Source organism: Bombus huntii, chromosome 7 (assembly GCF_024542735.1).
Source record: "Bombus huntii isolate Logan2020A chromosome 7, iyBomHunt1.1, whole genome shotgun sequence".
Classification (NCBI taxonomy): domain Eukaryota; kingdom Metazoa; phylum Arthropoda; class Insecta; order Hymenoptera; family Apidae; genus Bombus; species Bombus huntii.
In genome coordinates this window covers 14,112,563-14,134,596 of record NC_066244.1, presented here as the reverse complement: position 1 = coordinate 14,134,596, position 22,034 = coordinate 14,112,563, and the positions used below count along the sequence as shown (strand labels likewise).

Here is a 22,034-nt window from a genome sequence, read left to right as displayed (position 1 = left end):
CGGATCGACGCGATTTTGCCCATGGATCGCGTGATAGATCGATAACACCCGGCTCTACTAAGTGCACGAAAACGAACAAGGGTGGGATGTGTCTGATACACGATGATCTGTCTTGTTGTTTAACCCCACCTCGGATGACTCGCCTAACACTCGAGACGAAACCCCCGCCTGTTGCTCACGGCTGCCCTACATTTGCTGTAACTCACACACACATGCCCTGAATGTACTCCATGGCGAAGGATCACAAGTGCGTGCACGCAAGCGAGAGACACGTCGCCTTTTCAGATGACTACTACCACGACGACTTCTACCGACTAACCAGCGACTTCGCTAGCAAATCGCCCCGAGAGAACGCTAGGAATCTCGCTCCAGAGATTAACGACGATTACCTCGAAGAAACGCCCAGAAAACGCGTCAGAATTCGCGTCCCTGTGGTCAGAAAGAGTGGAAAGCAGCATAAGCTAACGGTAGTCAGAAGATTGCGTCCTATTTCGTCCAAGATTGAGAATCCTGCTCAGAATCAATTGACTGTGGCGAGTCATACGCCGCGGAGGATCGTGGTGACTAGAGTGAGGTCATTGGGATTAGCTAACACCATTCACAATGATTTGGAATCTGATAGTTTCAAACCAGAGATTGGGAGACATAAAGTGACTATTACTAGACGTAGAAAGATTGCGTCGACTACCGTTTCGCCTGCTAGCAGCGAAAGAAGAGTAAGAATCACTAGAAAGAAATTGGTCGCTGTTAGACCGCTGCAACCTACGCCTAGTTTCGCTATTATCACGACTGGATTCTTCACTGCCCCATCTTCTGAATACGATGAAGAGTTCTCCGAGGAGGATGAAGGTGAAGAAGAGGTGAACGAAGAAAGTGTTAGTTCGACTGCCACACCTGAGTTGAAGGAACCGCCCGATGTTATCGATAGCAAACCGGATGAGGTTGAGATTGAAAGTAAGGAGGATGTTAGTTCGACAGATATCCCTGAATTGAAGGAACCTCCTAATATAATCGATAAGAAACCAGATGAGGTTGAGATCGAAAGTAAGGAGGATGTTAGTTCGACAGACACGCCTGAGCTAAAGGAATCTCCTAATATAATTGATAAGAAGCCAGATGAGATTGCAACTATGACCGAGGAAACTGAACCGAAAGTTATAGAAGAGAGTAGTGTGAGTTCACCTGTCATTATCACTGATAATTTCTTCCTCCCTGCGTCTGACGATGAGTATGAAGAATACGAAGATGAATATACCGATACCACGACTGAAAGTGAGAAGAATGATTCTGAGAATGAAGATATTCTAACGACGACTAAATCTACGAAAATTGAGGATGATTTGAATAAAGAGGACACTTCAAGCATGTCTGCAGCTCCTGATTTGTCAGAGAAAGAGGAACCAACGCTGGAACAGCCCGAAGAAGTTTCACATAGTGTCGCTGATCACGAAAGTACAGAGTCAACTAATTTGAAAGAAGAAGAGAAATCTGAGTCTTTGACAACTGAAAAGTCAGTACAAGAGGGAGAAGAAATTACTACGACGCAGATGAGTTTGGAAGAGAAATCAGAAGAAGTTGGAACGACTGTTTATCCTGAGATTAATGAAGATGAGAAAGAGGATGGGGAAGAAGACCGTACAACGACAGAAATGATAGAGACTACGACATTTATGGAAGAAACGACAGTGATTAGTGTTCCTGAAGAAGTACAGACAACTACAATTTCTGATAAAGAGATTACAATAATCGATAAGGAAGAAGAACATAGTAGTACTGAACACCCTTCGCTGCCTAGTGAATTTAAATCGGAATCTGAAAATTCTTCAAACGAAGAATCACTCGAAAAAGATATTGAAGCTCACGTTGCAACTATTTCACCTGAACCTGAAGACATTTTACTGAAAGACAGTGAAGATTCCCTCGAGAAAGATACAAAATCAAACACCACCATAATCGAAATTGATCCCAAGGTATCTATATCAAAAGACTCTGAAGATCCTGTCAAAAAAGAGATCGAACCCCAAGTCACGGTGATTCAAACCAAATACGAAGACTCTCCCAAAGTCGAAGACGTTCCCAAAATTGAAGACGTTCCCAAAATTGAAGACATTCCTAAGAAAGACACACAAATTCCCGATAGCCACCCTAGTATCATACTCGACCCAAGTTCAAGGCCAGAAACTGAAAGATCCTTCCCAGACATGATAGATATCACTACCCTGAAACAGGTTCCAGAAACCACACCAAAACTCGAGGAAAATGAAGAGAACCTGACAGTGCAGCCCATACCATCGATTACCGAAATCATCTCGTCTGCTACGACAATTTTCTTCGACGAGTACCCCGATTTCACCAGCGTCCTGCCTTTAGAAACGTCCCAATCGACGTCGTACGACTCCAGTACCCTTAGCTACTTGGATAACTCCGAGATCCCAAGCGTGATTCCCCTAGGAGTCGAATATACGTCGTTGTCAGACTCGAAGAGGACCTCGATGGTTCTCGAGACGACGTCCAGCATTGACTCGGTAACGACGTCGATCTCGTCACCGACCCCCGAGGAAATCGAGGCAGGATTAGCCGACGATCTTTATTTGTCCCTGTCGAGGCCAGATTTCCCTGAGATACTGCCATCGAAACCGGTTCACGTGGAGCACGAGACCAGGTCCGAAACACCAGATTTAGAACCGAGCACGAGCATTTATTATACAGAGACAGTGGTGACATCGACGAGACTTAGGACGTATACGTACGTAGTGACGCAACTGAATGGACTGGAGACGAAAGTAACGTCCTCGACGACGGTCCGACCGAGAGTGACGACGCTTACATTGACGGTGCCCGTCACGGTGACTGTCACTCCTACCGTGGAGTCGTCAGCGCACGCCGTTTCGTCTGTGTATAGCCCGGTGCCCGCTGCTGGTGAGTAGCTACAACTAGCTCTGCGATAAGCCTTCTCTATCCACGATCTTCCAGTGTCCTGAACTGATTCGTAGTACTTTTAGAACTTTTTTTGCGATCTTTCAAAGATTTCTTTACTATTTTTTCCTATTTTCTCTTCCCACTTTTTTTGGAATTGTTGATGCATTACCAATGTAATGAAGAATAGTGGTGCGTAGAAATAAAAAATGAAGATCATGAATATGATTTTTCTAAAATCTGTATTTAACGCCTTGCCAATTAAAGAGAATTGGAAGATTTTTGAATGTATGTAAAAATTTGAAGTGAAAATCGTGACTGTGATTTTTCGAAAGTCACTATAAAAAATTGATTTTTGAAATTATATAGAAGTAGAAAAAGTTATTTTATAATATAATGTAAATGAAAGGTATTTTGTAAAATATTGACAATGTGTTAATTACAAAAAATGTACATGTACAGAAATAACAAAGGTATACGATGTAACAACGAGATAATCGAGTTGAGTAAATTCTGAAATCATAGAACTGATAATATTTGAAGAACAATTTGTTCAGGACACTAGCCGATCGATGTAAAAAGTAATATTCTTCTTTAGACTAATATGATATCTTTTCTCGCGCGCCTAGCACGTTCGAGACTGTACAGACGCTCTTCCGAGTCTCACTTGGATTGGCTTATGGCAATCTAAATTGTTTTCTGTACAATAGAACTCTTGAGTGAACTGTACATACTTGTAAATGAAGTCTGATCTTGTACATACTACAATTCCTTATCGTTTGTTTTATTCCTGTAGTCTATTCTGTATATTTTTTGTTTCTTCTAAAACACGTTTTAATCGTGTACAGTGACCGTTTATGTTCTAACGCCTGAATAACCGTTGCCAGCCAACAGATCCGCCGTGAAGAGCATAATTATTCAGGCGTACATATACTCTCTTGTAAATCTTCTAAGTTATTTCACGTTTATTTCAGATGTATTTATTTCTATCGTATAAGTAGCTAAATAATAATTTTACATTGTCGAAGTGGAAGTTTTAATATTCATTTATCACATCGTAATCTTTTGATCGTGGAATTGTAACGACAGGAGAGCACGAAGGAAAAGATGAAGAAGGTCGAAGGTTAAACCTGGCCACGCGTGTCATGTCAAACGGAGTCGAAGTGATCGTTGCTGGACCAACGCCAGCATTACGATGGGAGAACTCGGTGCCACAGCCTACGCTGACATTGTCCGATACTGTCGTCATGATGCTTCCACAAGATAAACCGAATGAATTTGTCACTAAGACATGTACCACCACCTTCACGTACCTTACTACCATTACGAAAGATGGGACAACTATCGTTTCAACGGAGCAGCAGGTAGAAATACAATATTGTTGGACGTTCTTCACTTTTTTATTTCATTACATTCCCGCGCCTTTTTTGGCTTTGAATCCTGGTTACTTATTCTTCGAATATGAAACGTTTTTTAATTTTAATTCTTTTTATCTGTGTATTTTTCTTGTCTTCAGACGTTGATCTTTCTTAAATGAATGAATTTTTTCAGTTTCTTTTCAATTCTATTCGTCTTTCTTATTCTTCTCTAGCGCACAGTTTACAGCGAACCTTCCTTGATTCTTTTCAATGTCAGGAGTAACTTTACCACTGCTACAAAAAATATTCCAGTCGTCAAATACTCTGATTATATACGAATCAAAGAATACCATACTTGACATCATATATTAATATTTTAACTAACGTTTGGAAATGACAGGAAAATTTCTAAAACATCTAATAAATTTCATGTAACTTCGATATTTTTTTAAAAACTTCAATAACGTAATGTTATGTTAATACAAATCTATCCTTTACGCCATTGACACTATACGACTCCAATACCAAAACCAGCTACAAATTTTTCTACGTTTACGTTTCATTTCCATGCCAGCTTATACACATTGAAACAATCGATAAAACAGAATAATCACTCGTATCACTAATAAATTCCTGCAGGTGATAGCTAACACAGCGACCGAAGAACGTCACAGGAAGCCGGGATCTGAAACTGCCGCGGTAACATTAGAAGCATCCCCAACATTACGCACAGAAGTCTTCAAAACCACCTATACCTACTTAACATTAAACACCGATCATTCTAATATAAATGACGCGTTGGAAAGTAGCACGAAAGTAATCACGAACACGGTCACTGCGCCGCAACATTATTTAGACATGATCCTTGAACCATCAGAAGCGCCTCGACCGGAAACGAACACGTATCTCAGCACCAGGATGCTGGAAAAGACTTTCATGGAGGATGGACGTACCAGAATAGAAACCACCAGCGATACAATTACTCAGGTTCGTGGAAAATGATAGACGGCTTTACAAAGATTTTACAAAGAACTCATTCGACGAGTATGTAGGATTTTTAATATATTTAATACTACTGACACATGTGGCTCGTCCATTTAACGATCTACTTGTAATTGCCACGTTTTAATTTTTGTGTATTTCAATAAGTATGCTTTGAAATGCGAATGAAATATCGAGCAATTAGAATTAGGTTCTTTTGACGAGTAAGATATTCTTACGTAGGTATTATTAATGATTGTAGGGAAAGGGGAAATTTTTGTATTCATTTGAATTAATAATAAATAATATGACATTTTGTCTTTCCCTTAATAAAAATCCTTATGACGTTTCGTTTTGTGATTTTCGTAAGGTAATTGCGGAATAACTGTATTTTAGCAACAGTGAATAATGAATGTTAATATTCCTTTCAGCTCATAGTAACAGAGTCTGCACCGCCTCCTCGTCCAACCAGCGTCACGACCACGTTAACGGCGCTAGACAGTACAGAGGAAAGCATGACAGACCTCATGAAAACATACTACATTACCTACACTTATTATAATACCTTCCTGGAGAAAGGTAGCACCGTGGTGCGTACGAACGTAGCGACATCAACTGACGTTGTGTTGGAGAAAGCACCTGCCAAGAAGACCACGAAGACAGCCACGGTGAATCCTACTCCAGAACCTATTCAAATTTTTGCGACAAAGACGTATCTGACCACGTTTACATACTTCACAACCTTGCTTCAGGTAAATTCATTAGTGAATCTATTAGGAAAAATCGTAAATTCCTGATAGAATTAATTCAATTATAGAAGATAATAATTTTTGTTTCAACGACTGAAATATAATTTATGAATTTTTATATCTACATAGAATACACATACGGTATGCTTGATATTCGGTTTTCAATCTTTAAAACCTACTTATTTATGGATCAGATGAAATGATAGAAAATATTAGAAATATGAATATAGAAAATTATTGAGTTAAAGGATTTTTAATTCGCCATCGTATTGGTAATGTTAATAAACGTTGATTGATGTTTAGATGAGGAACGATTTATGCAAATAGTCATATGTACTATTGTGGTCTAGGAATTGACTTTGAAAATCTTTGTTCAATTTCAGGCTGGACCAGATGGAGAAACTTCAACAACAGTCTCTTCGAGGTCGCACATCGTGGAGAACGTAGTGACAGAATCGATAGCACCAAGTTTGCTAGACGCTGGCTATATGAACGCTTTGTTAACAACTGCTCATCATTCAGATCCGGTGAAGAACGTGGTCACTGGATCAACGATCATATTCTTCGACGAGGAGGACCAGATCGATCCTACTTCGAGCACTGGCTTCCAAGAAGCGACCTCCTCGGTGGAGATCCAGAACAATGAATCGATTTCCGCCAGCTTCGTATCTACTGAATCTTCTCCAGCTGCTAATGAGCCAAGTTTGAAGCCAGTTGAACAGATTAATCAAGTAATTAATAGATGAATAATTTGTGATAAATATTTGAAATACGAATTTTCGAAATTAAAAAAGTTTTTTAAATTTTATATTATTTTTAAATTATTAAATTTATTATAAAATAACTCTATTGATCTATTTGTAGGAGAACAACGTAACAGTTTCTGCAGAGTCTGGACAGAACAAAAAGCCTGCGAGTCAGAACACGAGCGATCTTCAAGTGAGCAATCTTCTAAGCCTAGGGTCTTTGGGAATCAATAGTTTGTCGGCTCTAGGGCCAGTGATTACGGCGATGGCTGGTTTACTACAAGGAAAGACGACAGCTACGCGAAGAAATGATTCGATGCCACAGGCGGAAACACAGGAAGTGACCACGCAAAGATCGCCCATTTATATACCAGTCGCTGAGTTCGCTGATGGAGACATCGAAGCAGCTGAGAGTCAAAATATAGGTAATTACTTTTGTAAAAATTTTTACTATGGTTAGACTTTGTTAATAACGTGAAATTTGCAAACAAGTGTGAGTCTATTAAAATGCTTACAATTTTTATACCACAAAACTTCTGCTTTCATAACAGTTCAGATTATTCAAAGAAAACGCGTATGGTAATATTTCTAAGGATAGATATTAAATAGAGCACGCGGTAAAATGGTAGTAGTTCAATAAAAATGATGTTAGTTTTCACAAAAAAATATTTTCCGATTGTTTAATAATATAAAAATGTTTAGTAATAAAAAGAATGAATTAACAACTTTCTTATCTAATTTTTAAAAAATATCAACCACTTGATTATACAATTATCAGATAACGGGATAATAGGCTAATAAACACATTAATGATCACAACATCCTCTTCAAGGTACACATCTAGCGAACCTTAACCACAATTACATCGCTGAAATCCGTCACAAAGTTGCATCCAGCCTGGCAGATGGAATTCCAATTTCCCCGGGCGAAGTAATCACTGCGAACAGCGACGTAATCATAGGAAAACCAGGGAAAATGGCACCTAGACCACCTCAAACGTTCTTAGAGGACGAAGAACACATTGGAATGAAACCGCCGCCGCTACCAGTCCCTAACATTCCAGTTCATCCTGTTCTCGAAGTCGTGGAGAACGATCGAGACGATGCTCAGTCTCAGCAGATTCTTCAAGCCCACAAAGGTCCACAAATACAAATATATCCTGCGCATCAGATTTACGAAGAACATTTGAAAATTCCGGTTTCCATGCCTGTCGATGCGAATCCTACATTGATATCGAAACAACCTCAGAAGCTACTTCCAGTTCAAGCGTCTCCGCCAAAGAGAATAGTTTCGAAGCAAGATGTACTGGAGAATGATCCTTTGTTAAAGCCACCTGATAGACCTAACGTGGAACAGTATGCAAATCCAAATTCAAATCCTAAGGAGCCGGAATGGAGTCCTGAGAAATCTAGGCGACCGTGGAGTGCTAAGGATCCTTTAAAGCTCCCTCCACTACATCCACAATTTGATCAGGTACATATGGATCTCTCAGTTCCTCGATTTTGGAATTTTTAGTGTGATACGTGAGCCATTTTATAAGGTTTCTCTTTTCGGAATAATAAAAGAATTATTTTAGATCAAATATGGTTTTGATAATATAAAATGTTAGAGAAGTTCGAAGTTTCAGATAAATAAATATTGGAGCTTTGTGAATATTGATATAAAGGAAGTTTAAAAAATATTCTTCGATACTTAACTTTTCAGTTAACTTCCATAATATAATTATAAATTGTGGTTTAATATAGCTATGAACGATATCAGTGCTTTAAAATTTTGCATTATTACAAACATTCCAGAAAATCGACTCAGGAATATCTCCAATAGAGAAACCTTGGCCCGCCGTTCCATCTGAAGATCAGAAACGATTACCGTGGGCTCAGAAAGATCCTTTGCTCCCTGATGCTCCTGTTGTGATTCAATCTTCGGAATCCAAACCGACACCGGCGGAACCTATAGTTCATCAAGTACCACACGTCATCGACAGATCAACAGGACAACCTTTATTAGTAAATATTCAACCTAGTCAGGTGGCTAACGTGGTGATTCCTCAAGGTGGTACTCAAGCACTGATATTCGGTGACACCAGCGAGCCACACATCAGTGGACAATACTTCGACGATCCATCACCATATCCTGAATCAGAAGTTGGTTTGGGATTTGTTGGAATCCAAAGAGTAAGCCACTTACAACATAGTGTTTACTTTTTCTACTCCTCCGCTTTAAATTTCATATTGAAGTGCTTAATTGAATAATTCTTTAACAAAATACAAATTTTATTCAACTAGTTCGAAATTTAATTCAGAAGCATTAATTGTATTCAGGTGGAGGACCTGCCTCAATATTCCAACGGAAAGGACCCAGCAGATTATATGGTTCCACCATCGCCACCTCACAGTTTCAAGGGGTTACCAGAAAAACACCCTTCTAATCGTCCAGCAACCATCCCCTTATCGCCAGGTCGTTTCGATTATGAAAGACCGCAAGACAAACTAGAAGCTCCTTTAAACAGACCAGAGAAGATGCCATCAGACGTACATTTGATTAAACACCCTGACCATTCTGGTGTCCTCGGCGGCCAAGGTCACGTACACACTGAGATCCTGGTCCATCACAGACCAGAAACTATAAACGTTCGTCCACAAAGCGTTCCTTATCCTCCTATTCATCCTCACGTGCATTCCAACAATCATATACCGTCACGCGGACAATTTCCAAAAATTCCAAAACCTGTAGAATCCGGAACTCCACCTAGAAGAACAGAAATGTCGAGTTCATCGGACAATTCCCATCGATATATCTTATTGCCTAAGCCAGACTCGGGGAACGAGATCGTCTTGAATTCCAATTGGAAGGCGGACAAGAAACCACCGCGAATTCTGATGAATAACAGGTTGAGACCACGTCCACCGTTGAGATCGACGACTAGTCGTCCTTTGGATAGGCCGATTTACCCGGAAAGGCCGGGTATTAGGAAACCAGTTTACAGCGGACCTCAGAGGCCTCCGACAAAGACACAGAATACATTTGTGCTTCCTCATCGGCCAGTCAGTAATCCTCAAATTCACCATGAACCACCGAGGATGACCACTCCGACGCCTGGAGATACGATGAAGGACGTGGCAACTGAGAGACAGCCTTCGTTCGGATCTCGTCCTCACGTAAATGAATTTTATGTGATTTTTACTTAGATACTTAGACATTTGGGTATTTAGATATTAGAATATTTCTTCATTTGGATATCTAATATTTGGATATTGAGATATTGAAGAACAATATTTTAATATTTCGAAATTTCAGTGTCTTGATCATTTCAATATTTTGATACTTCCATACATAGCTATTTCGATATTTTGGTATTTTTTAGTTTTATTTCTCCTATTTTTAAATATGTTATTTGTATTAACATCGATCTTGGGTAAACATTAAACAGGTTGTACAGAGGCACTCAATTTTACAATTCTTCCATTCTTCCAACAGATTGATCTTCAAGACAGACCGCCTCACTTTTACCCTGAGAAGAGACCAAACATAGAACAACTGAGACCTCAAACTGAAAGGACAGAAGAACACGTGCCCACGGGAGCAGTAGAATATCACAATCCTTCGAATCCTAAAATAAAGCAAGATAACAGACCAGTTACAACAAATACGCAAGTTCAAAACTTCGATCAGGTTCCACCTAATAAAGATAATAAAGTAGCAGAAATCTGGTATGGCGGTACGCAAACAGAGAAAACGTTAGATTCAGAAGTTGGTGCCTCAGAACCCATAAACTATCACAATCGAGTCAAGGAGGTGCAAAAATACAATGAAACCGAAAAAGGCACGTCTTTCGTTAATCAAAATAACAATGTAACATCCAATATAAAAAATCCCTACGGAAATGTAGCCTCTGGTAATACAGTGATTGGAAAACCAACTGGAGAAATTGATTCCCAACAAGATCAGAAAGAAAAACCATTTTGGATAAGTCCAGGCTCTCCATTTTCTCATAAAAATGAAATGAATACACAATCTCAAGTACCATACGGCCCTAATTATTACAATACTAAGCTTCATGAAACACCAGTAGTTCAAGGAAAACCGTTTGGCGTGTACACTGGCCACGAAGAATCGAATTATGGTTACAAATGGAAAGAGAACAAGCCTGAATACGACATAGTACAAGGTGTACCATCGACTTATTATGGAAGCAAAATATCTCCAATTAGCCACAAGAATCAAAATCAAAACGAACAGACATCGACTCTACCAAGTCGTGAACACGACGATACCATAGATTTAAAACCACCAGCGATCATTCCTCAATTTGTCCCTGAATCAAATAAACCTAAGAGACCATATCCTCGACCATCTATAATGAACAAAGTGGAAACTAGGCCTGTACTATATCCTGGACCAGAAATTGTAAGTCAAACTTCAGAAGCCAGACCGGATCAAGTGAAACAGTCCAACGAAGGCAAGCCAGGAAGCCTGGAACCATTTGTAAATAACAGTTTGAGTCATGCAGGTAAATTGAATCAGAGTCACTTCCAGTTAGGAGGTTTCATGGATCTTAATTGGGATGGGGGAATGAAGATTAGAGACCAAAGACCTGATAGACAAGAGATTCTAATTAACAAGGGTGAAATTATGAAGAATCATTTTAGAAACAGTTCTATTTCTCAGAAAATGGAAGATCAGTATCCTCAGACGAGCACTGAGAGCGTTAAAGTAAGTTTGGAGAAGAATCGTCCTGTGGTGAATCAACAGGAGTATTCAGGAACCAGAATTCATCCAGAGTATCCTCATATTATCACCAAGCCTAAGCCTCAAGTACCTGGACCAATTACTATCTCAACAGCTAACAAAGGTGAAACTAGGCCCAATATTAGGTTCTCCATGCCTGTAGAGGCTATAGGCGAAGAAGTTGATAGCAAGACGCAAACTGAGCGACCACCAAGTATGTTAATCACGAGCAGTTCTAACGATAAGAAGAAGAACGTGGAAAAGGTAGATGGTTCTTATCAGACGAATTTCGCGGCTTCAGACGCGAATAAGGATGATTCTATGAATCATGAGAGCAAAATTAGAGTTAGACCTATTGAGACGTCTACTGGCGATATGTTGAGTAGTATGGAAGGAATGAGCGTGCCTTCTAGGGACATGATGCCTCCGCCATTGAGACCTGTTATTGGGTTGAATCAATCGAATAAGAATGAAGAAGAGGATTTGAAACCACCACCTATAACTTCGAGGGATGTAGTTGGATTATCACCTCCACCAGTTGATATTACCACGACCAGTGGTCCCACGGAAGATAGATTCCCGTTTGCAAATGTCAACGAATCTGGATTGAAACCTCCGCCTAAATATATTCCACTGAAGGAGTCTTCTGTTGCACCTTTACCTAGCGTTAGCATGGTGCCTCCTAGTCCAAGACCTTCTCTTGCTAGGCCTTTCATAGTGGAATTGCTGTCTCAGGTAAAGTTTAAACAGTTCATTATTGGGTTTTTGAAATTTTTGAGTCTTACTAACTCGGTCCTTTTCGACTAGGAATTGCAGATCAAAAATCGTCCAAATCTCAAGGCTATGATGACGATTAGAGTTATAAATAAATGATCTGAAAAACAATATTCTGAATTTAATAGCTTTTTCTCTTCTTATTTGTCTTTTTTGTCTTTTTTCTTTCTTTTTTCTTTTTTGTTATTTCTGAGGATTTGTTGTAAATTTTATACTTTGTAGGATATGGTACCTCCACCACCAGTAACTCAAACTACCAAACCACTTGAAATTGCCACGGTGAGGCCAGCGGTCGCGGTGTCTGGATCGATTCAAATCGCGACAGCCGTCGCAACATCCCACATACCAGTGGTTCAGGATATCGAATCAAAGATACCGATCATACACGGCACTGTCGATCTTCCAGTGGTGGTAGACGTGCCTGAGATTCTTAGGCCAGTGGAAACCAGGATGACGGAGCACGTTAGCATTTATACCGTGCGACCATTTGACACGAGACCTGTATCTAGGTATTTTTGTATTTTATTGTTAATTTCCATTGAAAATTTATATGTGTACATTTTCAAATCTAATTATTGATCAAATTTAACATAGTTAAGTTTTCAACGTGTTTTCGGCTCAAATATCGCCACATTATTCAAAATCGGATTTATTATTCTAAATTCCTTTGTAAACATTTTAATTTTCTTTGTTTCAATAAGTTTTCTATGATGGCAAAATTTTAAGACAACCTTCTTTCAAACTTTTGGGTCCCATGAGGTTTTGGATAGTCGATATTGAGTTCTGTTAAGTTCTATAGGATACTTGCTAGTTCTAAGCTTTTGAACGTTTGTGCATCCTCCAATTTACCACTGATTACGATGAAATCTCGTAGAATATCGGTACAACCAACACCAATGCTAACGACGAACCTGGTAATCCCAACGAAGCTAAGACCATTGCAAGTAGATCATATTCAACCAAGCAGATCCTCGACAACCAGAGACGTGGAACCAACTCGATCTCATAACTTCGATATTCCTCGAAACCCTGTAAAACGTCCGGAGCATCCAGTATTTTTGGAATCCAGTCACGATAACGTTCTACCATCGACAAAGGTGGAAGCTACGGAAAGTTTGACTCACCACGTGGTCAGCACGAGTCAGAAGAAAGAGTCACGACCTACAATGACGAAAAACGAAGCTTCAAAGGTGGTCGTTTCGTCGGCGACAGAACGCAAACGAAAGAACGAAACCACATCGAAGGAATTGCCTAGCGTGGTGACCAGGGTTGACAGTTCGATAACGAAGGTAACGAGTACGTTGTCCGGAAATATTGACAGGAGAAACGAGTCGGTGATCAAGATGACGAAGGATGTTAGCAACGTGACACGCGAGGCTGCTAATAGGACAACGACGACCACGCGTACGAAGCCTAAAGAGGTGAGTTGGATCAAATTTTGATACTTTGAACTGTGATAGAGGGTAATTTACATTTATTTTGTATGTTTGTTAAAGAACACGAGTCGTTATAGATACTCAGGGAAAATGATCGTTCATGGTTGTTTTCAGTTTACTGTTTAATTTATTTGTTATATCTATATAGCGTACTTGATACTATAGTAATTTAATTTTGGAGATACGTGTCGTGTCTGTGTTGAAATATTAGAAACAGGAAAAGAGGTAGAAAGCTTTAGAGAAAGACAAACGTTATACTACAAATTTGTTCTCGATTTACAAATATATGAATTTCTGGAAAAAGTTATAAAAGGTAGATAGACAGCTATTAATAGTTACAGTATCAATTTTGAATTAATAAAAATCAATATCACACGAGAGATCAGTGGATTTCTCGAAAATTAGTCTTGTCTATTTCATCTGTCTACAATAAAAAGAGAAGAAAAATTATAAGAGAAGTTACTGTGCTTCAGTTAGCGTTACAATCGTTTATCACACAGGTGACACGATTCCAGACGTCAACAGTAACGAGAACGGAAACATCTGTATTGGGTTCACCACCTACAACTCGAACATTACTGCTCACCCACACATTGACATCGACCACTGTGGAAACAGTAACGGAAACATTATTGCGTCCAACCAGTGTAATATCCACGGTCACATCAACGATCTTGCAATCGGTGGTGACTAGAATACCATCATCCTACGAAAACGTGGTCGACAATGATTCCATCTTTGTGGTGATGAGCGATCAGAAGCCACCGGCACCTGGTGCTGAAGAGGTAAATGTAAGAAATACATTTTAATTATTTCGCAATGTATTATGTAATCCATTTAATTTGTATTTAATGATTACATTAGAAAAATTATATAAAGTCATATTACAAAAGTATTAATTTTTCTCAGGTTGAGGCTGAATACGGTGATATTTCGAGAGACGAACAAGATCCAACTGGAAACGAAGTTCATAGAGTACTGGCTGGTGGAGTTCTTGGAGCACCCGTGGTATCGCTTCAACCTATTGTCAATCAGTGTACACCAGAATGTAGAGCGTCTAGGTCTGAAATATGCGCGGAAGTTGGAGGTGAAATGCGATGCGTTTGCCGTCCGGGCTTCGCTAGGATGTTCCCTGATCGACCTTGCAAGCGTGAGTTATTACATTTGAATTTATTAAGTTAAATTAATTAAATTAAGCCGTATAGCTGATATTGGAGAATTTGAAAAATGTATTGATAAAATCACTGCTACAGGATTTGAAAATATTACTAGCATTTCTAGAAAATATTTGACAATTGTTTCTTTATTTTTATGCTCTTTTAATATGTAATTATAGCCACTTACACTTACACGTTACGAGTTGGCTTGGACCGTATTGGACACGAACCAGTAATATACGAAGCCAGCATGAACGATTCGACGTCGACAGCTTTCAGAAAACTGTTAGGTCCTACTAAAGACGCCCTAGATAGAACTCTGATGCAGAGTGATCTCAGAGATGTCTACAGAGGATTGAAGATAGCCGGTTTCTCGCCTGACCCAACGAAAGTGGAGTTCCACGTTCAGCTCAGCGACAACGCTAATGAAACCAGACTAAAAGAAGTTCTTCGAAAGTATCTTATTGGAAGCAATTATAGCTTAGGAGGCACTGAGGTTTATGCCTTGAAAAATCTTGACGTCGTAGGTTTCGTTTTTCTAAGCAAAAAAATTATCAATCGAGGAGGAGACCTGAAATTTTCGTAAATAAAGAAAGCACATTTTATTTCAGATTGAGGCCATTGATTTCGACGAATGCGCGACAGAAGAAGGAGGACCACATCACGATTGCTCGCCAAACGCAGCCTGTTTCAATCTGCGAGGCTCTTATCAGTGTTCTTGTAAAGAGGGTTGGGCAGATTTGTCTGAAAACCCCGCGTATCCTGGAAGATTCTGCTCTCAAGCGCCCTTAGGTTGCCCTAGTTGTAACAACAAAGGACACTGCGTTACGAACACCAATGGTCAAGAGGTTTGCGAGTGCTTCCCCTGGCACAGTGGTCAGCGGTGTCAAGTTAATCTGAAAGGTAAATTTGCTTACTCGAATCTAAAATATAGGAAAACTAGAAAAAGTGTTCATACATTAAACCATAAGATTTTTCGTAACACAATTAATAATAAAATACAGATTAAAGACGATCTCCACAAATAAAAATTATTTTAAAGAAATAATAAAACAGTTAACATCGACAGTAAGGTATCGAATTGACATAAGGAAGAGATGAACGTTAATATGATAATGAAATAGTAATCTATATCTTATCTTTACATTATGAAATTATACATTATCTAATTGCAATTATTTCTTGACTTAAAAAGTAGCGTGGAAATCATTTGTATATATTTCACGAAGTTTTCCGATGCAACACTTAATCGTAAATCTGGTTGCAGTGCTCCTGATAGCTCTTGTTACAACGGGTGCAATATTACTGGGCCTTCTGGCGGTTTGTGTCGGTATGGCATGTTTCCGTCAGCCGAGTCGGAAACGAAGAACTGGCGACAGAAGGGCTATGATTCCTGGAACGGGCGGGGACACCAGTAGCGAGGGTAGTGTGACAGACTTGGCTATTCCACACCACGTGCCGCACGTTCTCCCACCACCCCCACAGATGATCGCACCCTTGCCACCGACAAAGAGGCCGGCTCGAAAGATCAGTGCCAAACCCAGACATCCACCAAGAAAAGCTACCATGGTACCTGCATCAGGTAGGCTTTTTGTTTTAAAGATTATGTTGAGTTCATGAAAATTTGATTGCCAATTGATCGAAGATTCGGAATATTCTTTTTCGGAATATTATATTCGGAATTTATTTATTCCAAGGAACACAAGAATCTTTAACGGAGAGGAAATTTAGAGTTGTCGGAGAACTTATTTAGAAATTATTTAAGACGTTTCAAGAAAAAAGAAATTGTGAGTTATGATATCTAAGAATTAGAGAAGGAGAAAAAATGTTTAATTATTTAAGAATATTTAAAGAGAAAGAAGTAGAGTATTATATTAAAAAATCGTTGGGTAAAGACACATTAAAACAGTGGAAATTTTTTTTGTTATATTACAGTACATTTTGTCAATGATAATAAATGAACGAAGACCATCTTTATATAATATTAAGACATTTTAATTTTGTATTATCGAATTGCTACAGTGGCAATGAACGACGAACAACGAGATCGTTCGTTGACAGTGATGATCCCGCGCGCCAAATATCGATCCGCACCCCAGTCTCCGCAGAATTACAAATCCGGTATGAGCACGTTCTCGACAGAAGAGCACAAGCTGCTCAATTACCTCGAAAACGGCACGCATAACACCGGAAACAGGAAGCAGAGCGTATCCAGCGCGAAAGATTGCAAGGATTCTGATGTGCAGATCGTCAGAACGCCGGCTGCACCGAGTGGCGCCCTTGTTAGCGCTGGTTTTCAGGTGTGTTCTGTTATTAATTATTATTTAACTGTGAATCTTCCTTTTTAAGTTAACATCAGGAAGTTAACATCAAGTAATATCTGAAAAAAATGATTCATCTCTTTCCTTCAACAAATGTTCTTTATTTTATATGTTACATATTTCATTTTATATATGGTTTTGTAATGAATAATTTTCTTTTTCATATATAATTTTCATTTTTTAACGTATATAAACGTATCTTTCTCGGAATGCAATGACTCGTTGAAAATTTCATACTTTACAACTTACGATCTTGAAGTTGATATTGAGAAATAAAAAACAGTACGATATAACGCGGGGGGGGGCGACGCTACAAATATAAAGTAGCTGTAGTTTAGAAAGTGTGAAAGCTTACTTACGATATAATCAATTCCGAAACTACTTATAAAATTATCAATCAGACAAAGTTTCAAAATCTACTAGTTACAAAATGTTCTACTAGTACAAAATGTATCTACTAGTTACAAAATAGTTCATAGCTATTCATGAAATGTATATATTCGTATAATTCTTAAATAAAAATCTGATTATTTTATACGTTAGGTGTCCGCAACGGTAACTCGACAAATGGACGCCGACTCGACGTTAGCTCGCTCCTGTGGCGAGACCACGGTTGAAACAGCGACGAAAGTGCTGCGAACCGGGGATCTCCAGGGCGATCTGTGCTCGACGTTGGCGCGTTCCTGTGGCGAGACGACCATCCAAGCACCGACGAAGCTGTTGAGGCTTGATTTAGGCGAGGCTGGCTCGACTCTCGCCAGATCTTGCGGTGAAACGACGATCCAGCCGCCTACGAAAGTCGCCGATGCCAGAAGAAACAGCGTTAAGGATGCCAGAGACACTAGAGACAGTGCCAGCGAGGGGCACACAATGGCCGAGAGGGATCTGGGAAGCACGCTGAGACTTCCGGCGCAGCATCCGCCTCTTTATAGCCCGGACAAGGTGAGTTACGAGTGAAATTCGAGCTCCACTTAGAATTTCTACGTTGCCTTTGTTAACTGTTCAGTGTTTGTGTAGTTATCATATCTACAAGCATAAAAAAAATATCTGCTAACTATTAATTAATTTGCGACCAATTGATATAGATTTTTACAGATAAGTTTTGTTCAGGGGCAACAATTTTATTTTGATTAGAAATGTTTTATTTCATTTTTGTATTGATTGAAAGACGTAAAGATATTCATTTTAAACTTTCCGCAGTTTCTGCTATAGTTGCTGCAATTAGTCAATGCAATTAGTCAAAAAGTAATCGTATAAACGTACCATCTTTGCTATATTTAATTTAGGAAATGGTCCTAATCATAAAGAACGATTCTTGCAGACCAGCGATCGAGAATCGAACTTCGACTCCCTCTAGACACCGAAGATCGTACAAGTAATAAAGGAAATCCGGTCGACGGGAGGTTGTGGATGTGACCGCTGGACGGTAGCCTCCACAAGTTCGCGAATCGAACAGATAAAACGTGAAACAAATTTCTTCAACGACGCAACTATGTCGAAAAACGTCGAAGCTTAAGTACGTTAAAACAAAGGTCAAAATCGAACAAGTTGTTTTAGTTTAATCGATGCAAACAAATTAGAAACATATCCTTAATCGTTTCGTTCGGAAGCTTTAATCGTCTATTTTATTAAATTAATACGATATTTATTGATGGGGAAGCGTCTCAAAAAAGCACATATAAATATATTTATATTGTTAACAATAAAATAACGATCTTGGTGATAAACCAAAGTGATTAAAAAGAAACTTGACCAAGAAGAAGGTAAATTTATAAGCAACGCTTTCCTCTATTTATTTATGTATTCGTTCAAAGATTTTAGATACGTAGAAACGTTTCAGAAGGCGCTCTCTTTGCCGTCGGCGGGATTTGAGAAAAAGATATCAAGTTCGATCAAACGCGAATGTCAGATTCAAAGAGACGCGCTGGTTACTCATTCCCGTGCCAAAATACAACCAATGATTGGGAAGGGTAGCGAGGGAAATTGTCCCTCGCCTTTCCCACTGCCGTTTTCATTTTTTTTATCCTCGTTTCTTATACTTTTTCTTTTTTTAACTGGTCGCCGAGTACTCGATCATGTCGTTTCGGAAATTTGATTATCTTCGAGAGATATCTTCGATAATGCTATTTATTTACTATCGGTAGTTTGCTGATTTTTATACAATATATTGTTATTTTACCTTGGATATTTTAAATTTCCCATAACTGCATGAACATCTGCAGTCTAATTGGCGATATATTTATATATATTTTTTTACATGTACTTATTTGTATGAATAATATATGTAATCTCGTTCATAAGTCACTGGACATTTGCAAACTTTTGAATATCATGCTCTTTAAAATAGATTTATAGCAAGACTTTTAAAAATATAATATAATTTTATTTTTTCTTATGACGAATAACGAGATTATTTGAATTGTGAATACGAATAAAAACGATACTTCTCGATGTCATAATCGAATTTTCCATAAGCGTTTTACGGTCCTCGGTAAACGCTGCACGCGAATCGACGCGTGACTCAATACAGTGTCATAAGTCGTGCGAACGGCGCCGATCGCCGCGGAGGCGGACATTATTATTAATTGTTGTTATTGTTTGTTTGTTTAGTCTATTTTCTGGCGGGTCCTGTCATGTTGCCCGGCTTCGTCAGTTTACAAATTCGTACGTCGGGGCGTAGCAAATTCATTGCGATTCATACTTTTCCAACATCTGACTATGAGTACAAACTGTATTTTTTAAAAAAAATTCTATAGAACGTAGCTTGTACGCAGGAACTTGTGACGATAACAATCGCAATTTTACCAATGAACATTTCAACAATTTGATTAATCCTTTAAATGAAGAAGGAAAATTTTAATTGTAAATTCAGCCAATCTGCAATCTCCTTGATTGTACTACCTGTTAATGTCAATCATTCCTTACCAAATGTGCTCGAGATGTATTGGACGAATCAAAATGGGATAAAAAAGAATCAATGGAATTTTGAACGCGTGAAATGCGAATGAAATGTTCGTTAATTATGTGTTGATTGTGACGAAGCCGCGGCAACGTCGCTAAACCAGACTCGAGGAAGAGCGAGCAGAACGTGTTGCATAACGCAGCCGCACGTGCATTTAACTTGATTTTTACTTTCTTTAGCTCAATAGATAGCGTAAGCGGATGTATTAAGCGGAGGACAGGTGTATCATTAACGATAATACTTTCTATGTGTCTGACTCCTTCTTTCTTTTTTATTTCCTTTCAGTGTCGTAAAACTGCGCGTGTTAACCAAATGAAATAAAATATACATACGTCGGTGATCGTTTCGTAAACGAAGACGAACGAACGAAGCTCGTACCTTGTATTATCGCACGAAACTAACTAACTCGTCCTTTTTCTACGTCCAAAATGAAACTACTCTTTTATACATACCACATGTGTACGCATAGATATTTGATCTATATATATATATAATATACATAATATAATATAATATAATAATGCATATAAATATATTCTGTTGTACATACCGTCTCAAGAAGAACCTCTTCTACTTAATGTTATTGTAATTTTTGTATACTTAGAATCTGTATACTTCTTTGTAATTTTAATAAAAGTGAATAATACAAATTATCCATTGAAAGCGTAGAAACTAACAATGAATTATTAATTAGGAGCAGCACTCGGTACGATGGAATCGAAAGGAATCAGCAGACTTATCACTGTTTCGCACTAACGTCAAAGATCTCTCCATCAATTCAGAAGAATCTTACCAATTAACAGCTTATCAAGTAACAAAATGCTACTACAAGGTTTGAAAAACGATAAAAAATTCATAACATCTCTGACACATCATCTTGACCTATACACGCGTCACATAAGATTCCCTAAATCCGTTTGTTCCTCGTTTCTAACTGTGCACGAACTTCGTAGATAAAATTACGACCAGCTCCTCAACCTTCACCACAGTATCAAACCTCCGCACTCTGCGACATCCTTAGAATCCACCAAACGTCCATCCAGCTGCAACCCCATAGGAACGTGCAGAAGAACCGATCTCCATTACGAGGTACTTTTCCAACGAAACGCAACCAGCCAAGTAACACAACAAGCAACAACGACACATGCCGAGTGTTGCACAGGGCGCGGCGTGTTCACGTAACGCTCGCTCTCGAAAAACTTGCACGCCTCTGGTCGGTAGTAATTTCAGACCGGTGGACGTGGGGGCCGGTGCAAAAAGCCGAGTCCGACAAAAGAAGCCCCCGATACCGGCGAAATTACCTTCCGACAACCTTACACGGCCACGGCTCAAGGGAGTGCCTAATAAGGGGCGACGGTATAAATAAAGTCATTTGCGGTAGTCGCCGCTCGTCGTCCGGAGCGGGCCCCTTCGACGAATCGGCCCTTTCGTCGCGTACGGTTGTTCGCGGGCCCGTGGAACAGGGGCCCCGAACTGCCCGTCGCGGACCACGATCGGTTTGTTTTGCGGATTAGGCTCGTTTTAGCTTGCAGGCCACGGCTCGCGCCGCGACGAATCGAGAAACGCGGACCGCCGCACGTCCCCGCTTTTTGTCCGCGCGAGAATCAAGTTGTCCTCGTTTCAGTGGCGTAGTCTGATGCCTTCCGCGCTATCTTGAGAGGATTTCTGATGGTTTTAGAGGTAGATAGGGTTAGGAGTAAGTAGATTTTGGTGTGTTGGTTGATGAGGTTGCTCATTGGATAGGATTTGAAGCTAGAGGTGCTGATGATGAAGGTATGAAGCTTGTAGCGAAGAAATTAAAAATGGTAGATGTATAAAAATGCATATAATGGAAGAAGAATATGCCCGTGAAGAATCGTGGTTGTAAATCTAGACAATTTCTGAAGGATTACTGATGATTGGCTAT

At 39.3% G+C, this 22,034-nt stretch overlaps 1 protein-coding gene across 3 annotated transcripts; it reads left to right on the top strand.

Moving 5' to 3' along the window:
* The first annotated feature begins 98 nt into the window (after positions 1–98).
* On the top strand, positions 99–20,781 carry LOC126867754 (uncharacterized). Of its 3 annotated transcripts, none has more exons than XM_050622629.1 (20): positions 99–2,919; positions 4,006–4,280; positions 4,914–5,261; positions 5,687–6,007; positions 6,388–6,735; positions 6,869–7,175; positions 7,583–8,223; positions 8,547–8,924; positions 9,072–9,908; positions 10,228–12,213; positions 12,475–12,761; positions 13,127–13,673; positions 14,204–14,479; positions 14,598–14,838; positions 15,025–15,368; positions 15,457–15,748; positions 16,113–16,427; positions 16,868–17,145; positions 17,710–18,108; positions 18,488–20,781. In XM_050622629.1, exons 1-20 carry the CDS (start codon positions 222–224, stop codon positions 18,521–18,523), a joined length of 11,154 nt encoding a protein of 3,717 aa, XP_050478586.1. In that variant the 5' UTR covers positions 99–221; the 3' UTR covers positions 18,524–20,781. The 3 variants fall into 3 exon arrangements, with proteins under 3 accessions (XP_050478586.1, XP_050478585.1, XP_050478584.1); XM_050622628.1 differs by having other exon boundaries at positions 14,189–14,473; XM_050622627.1 differs by having other exon boundaries at positions 14,189–14,479.
* Positions 20,782–22,034: the final 1,253 nt, after the last annotated feature.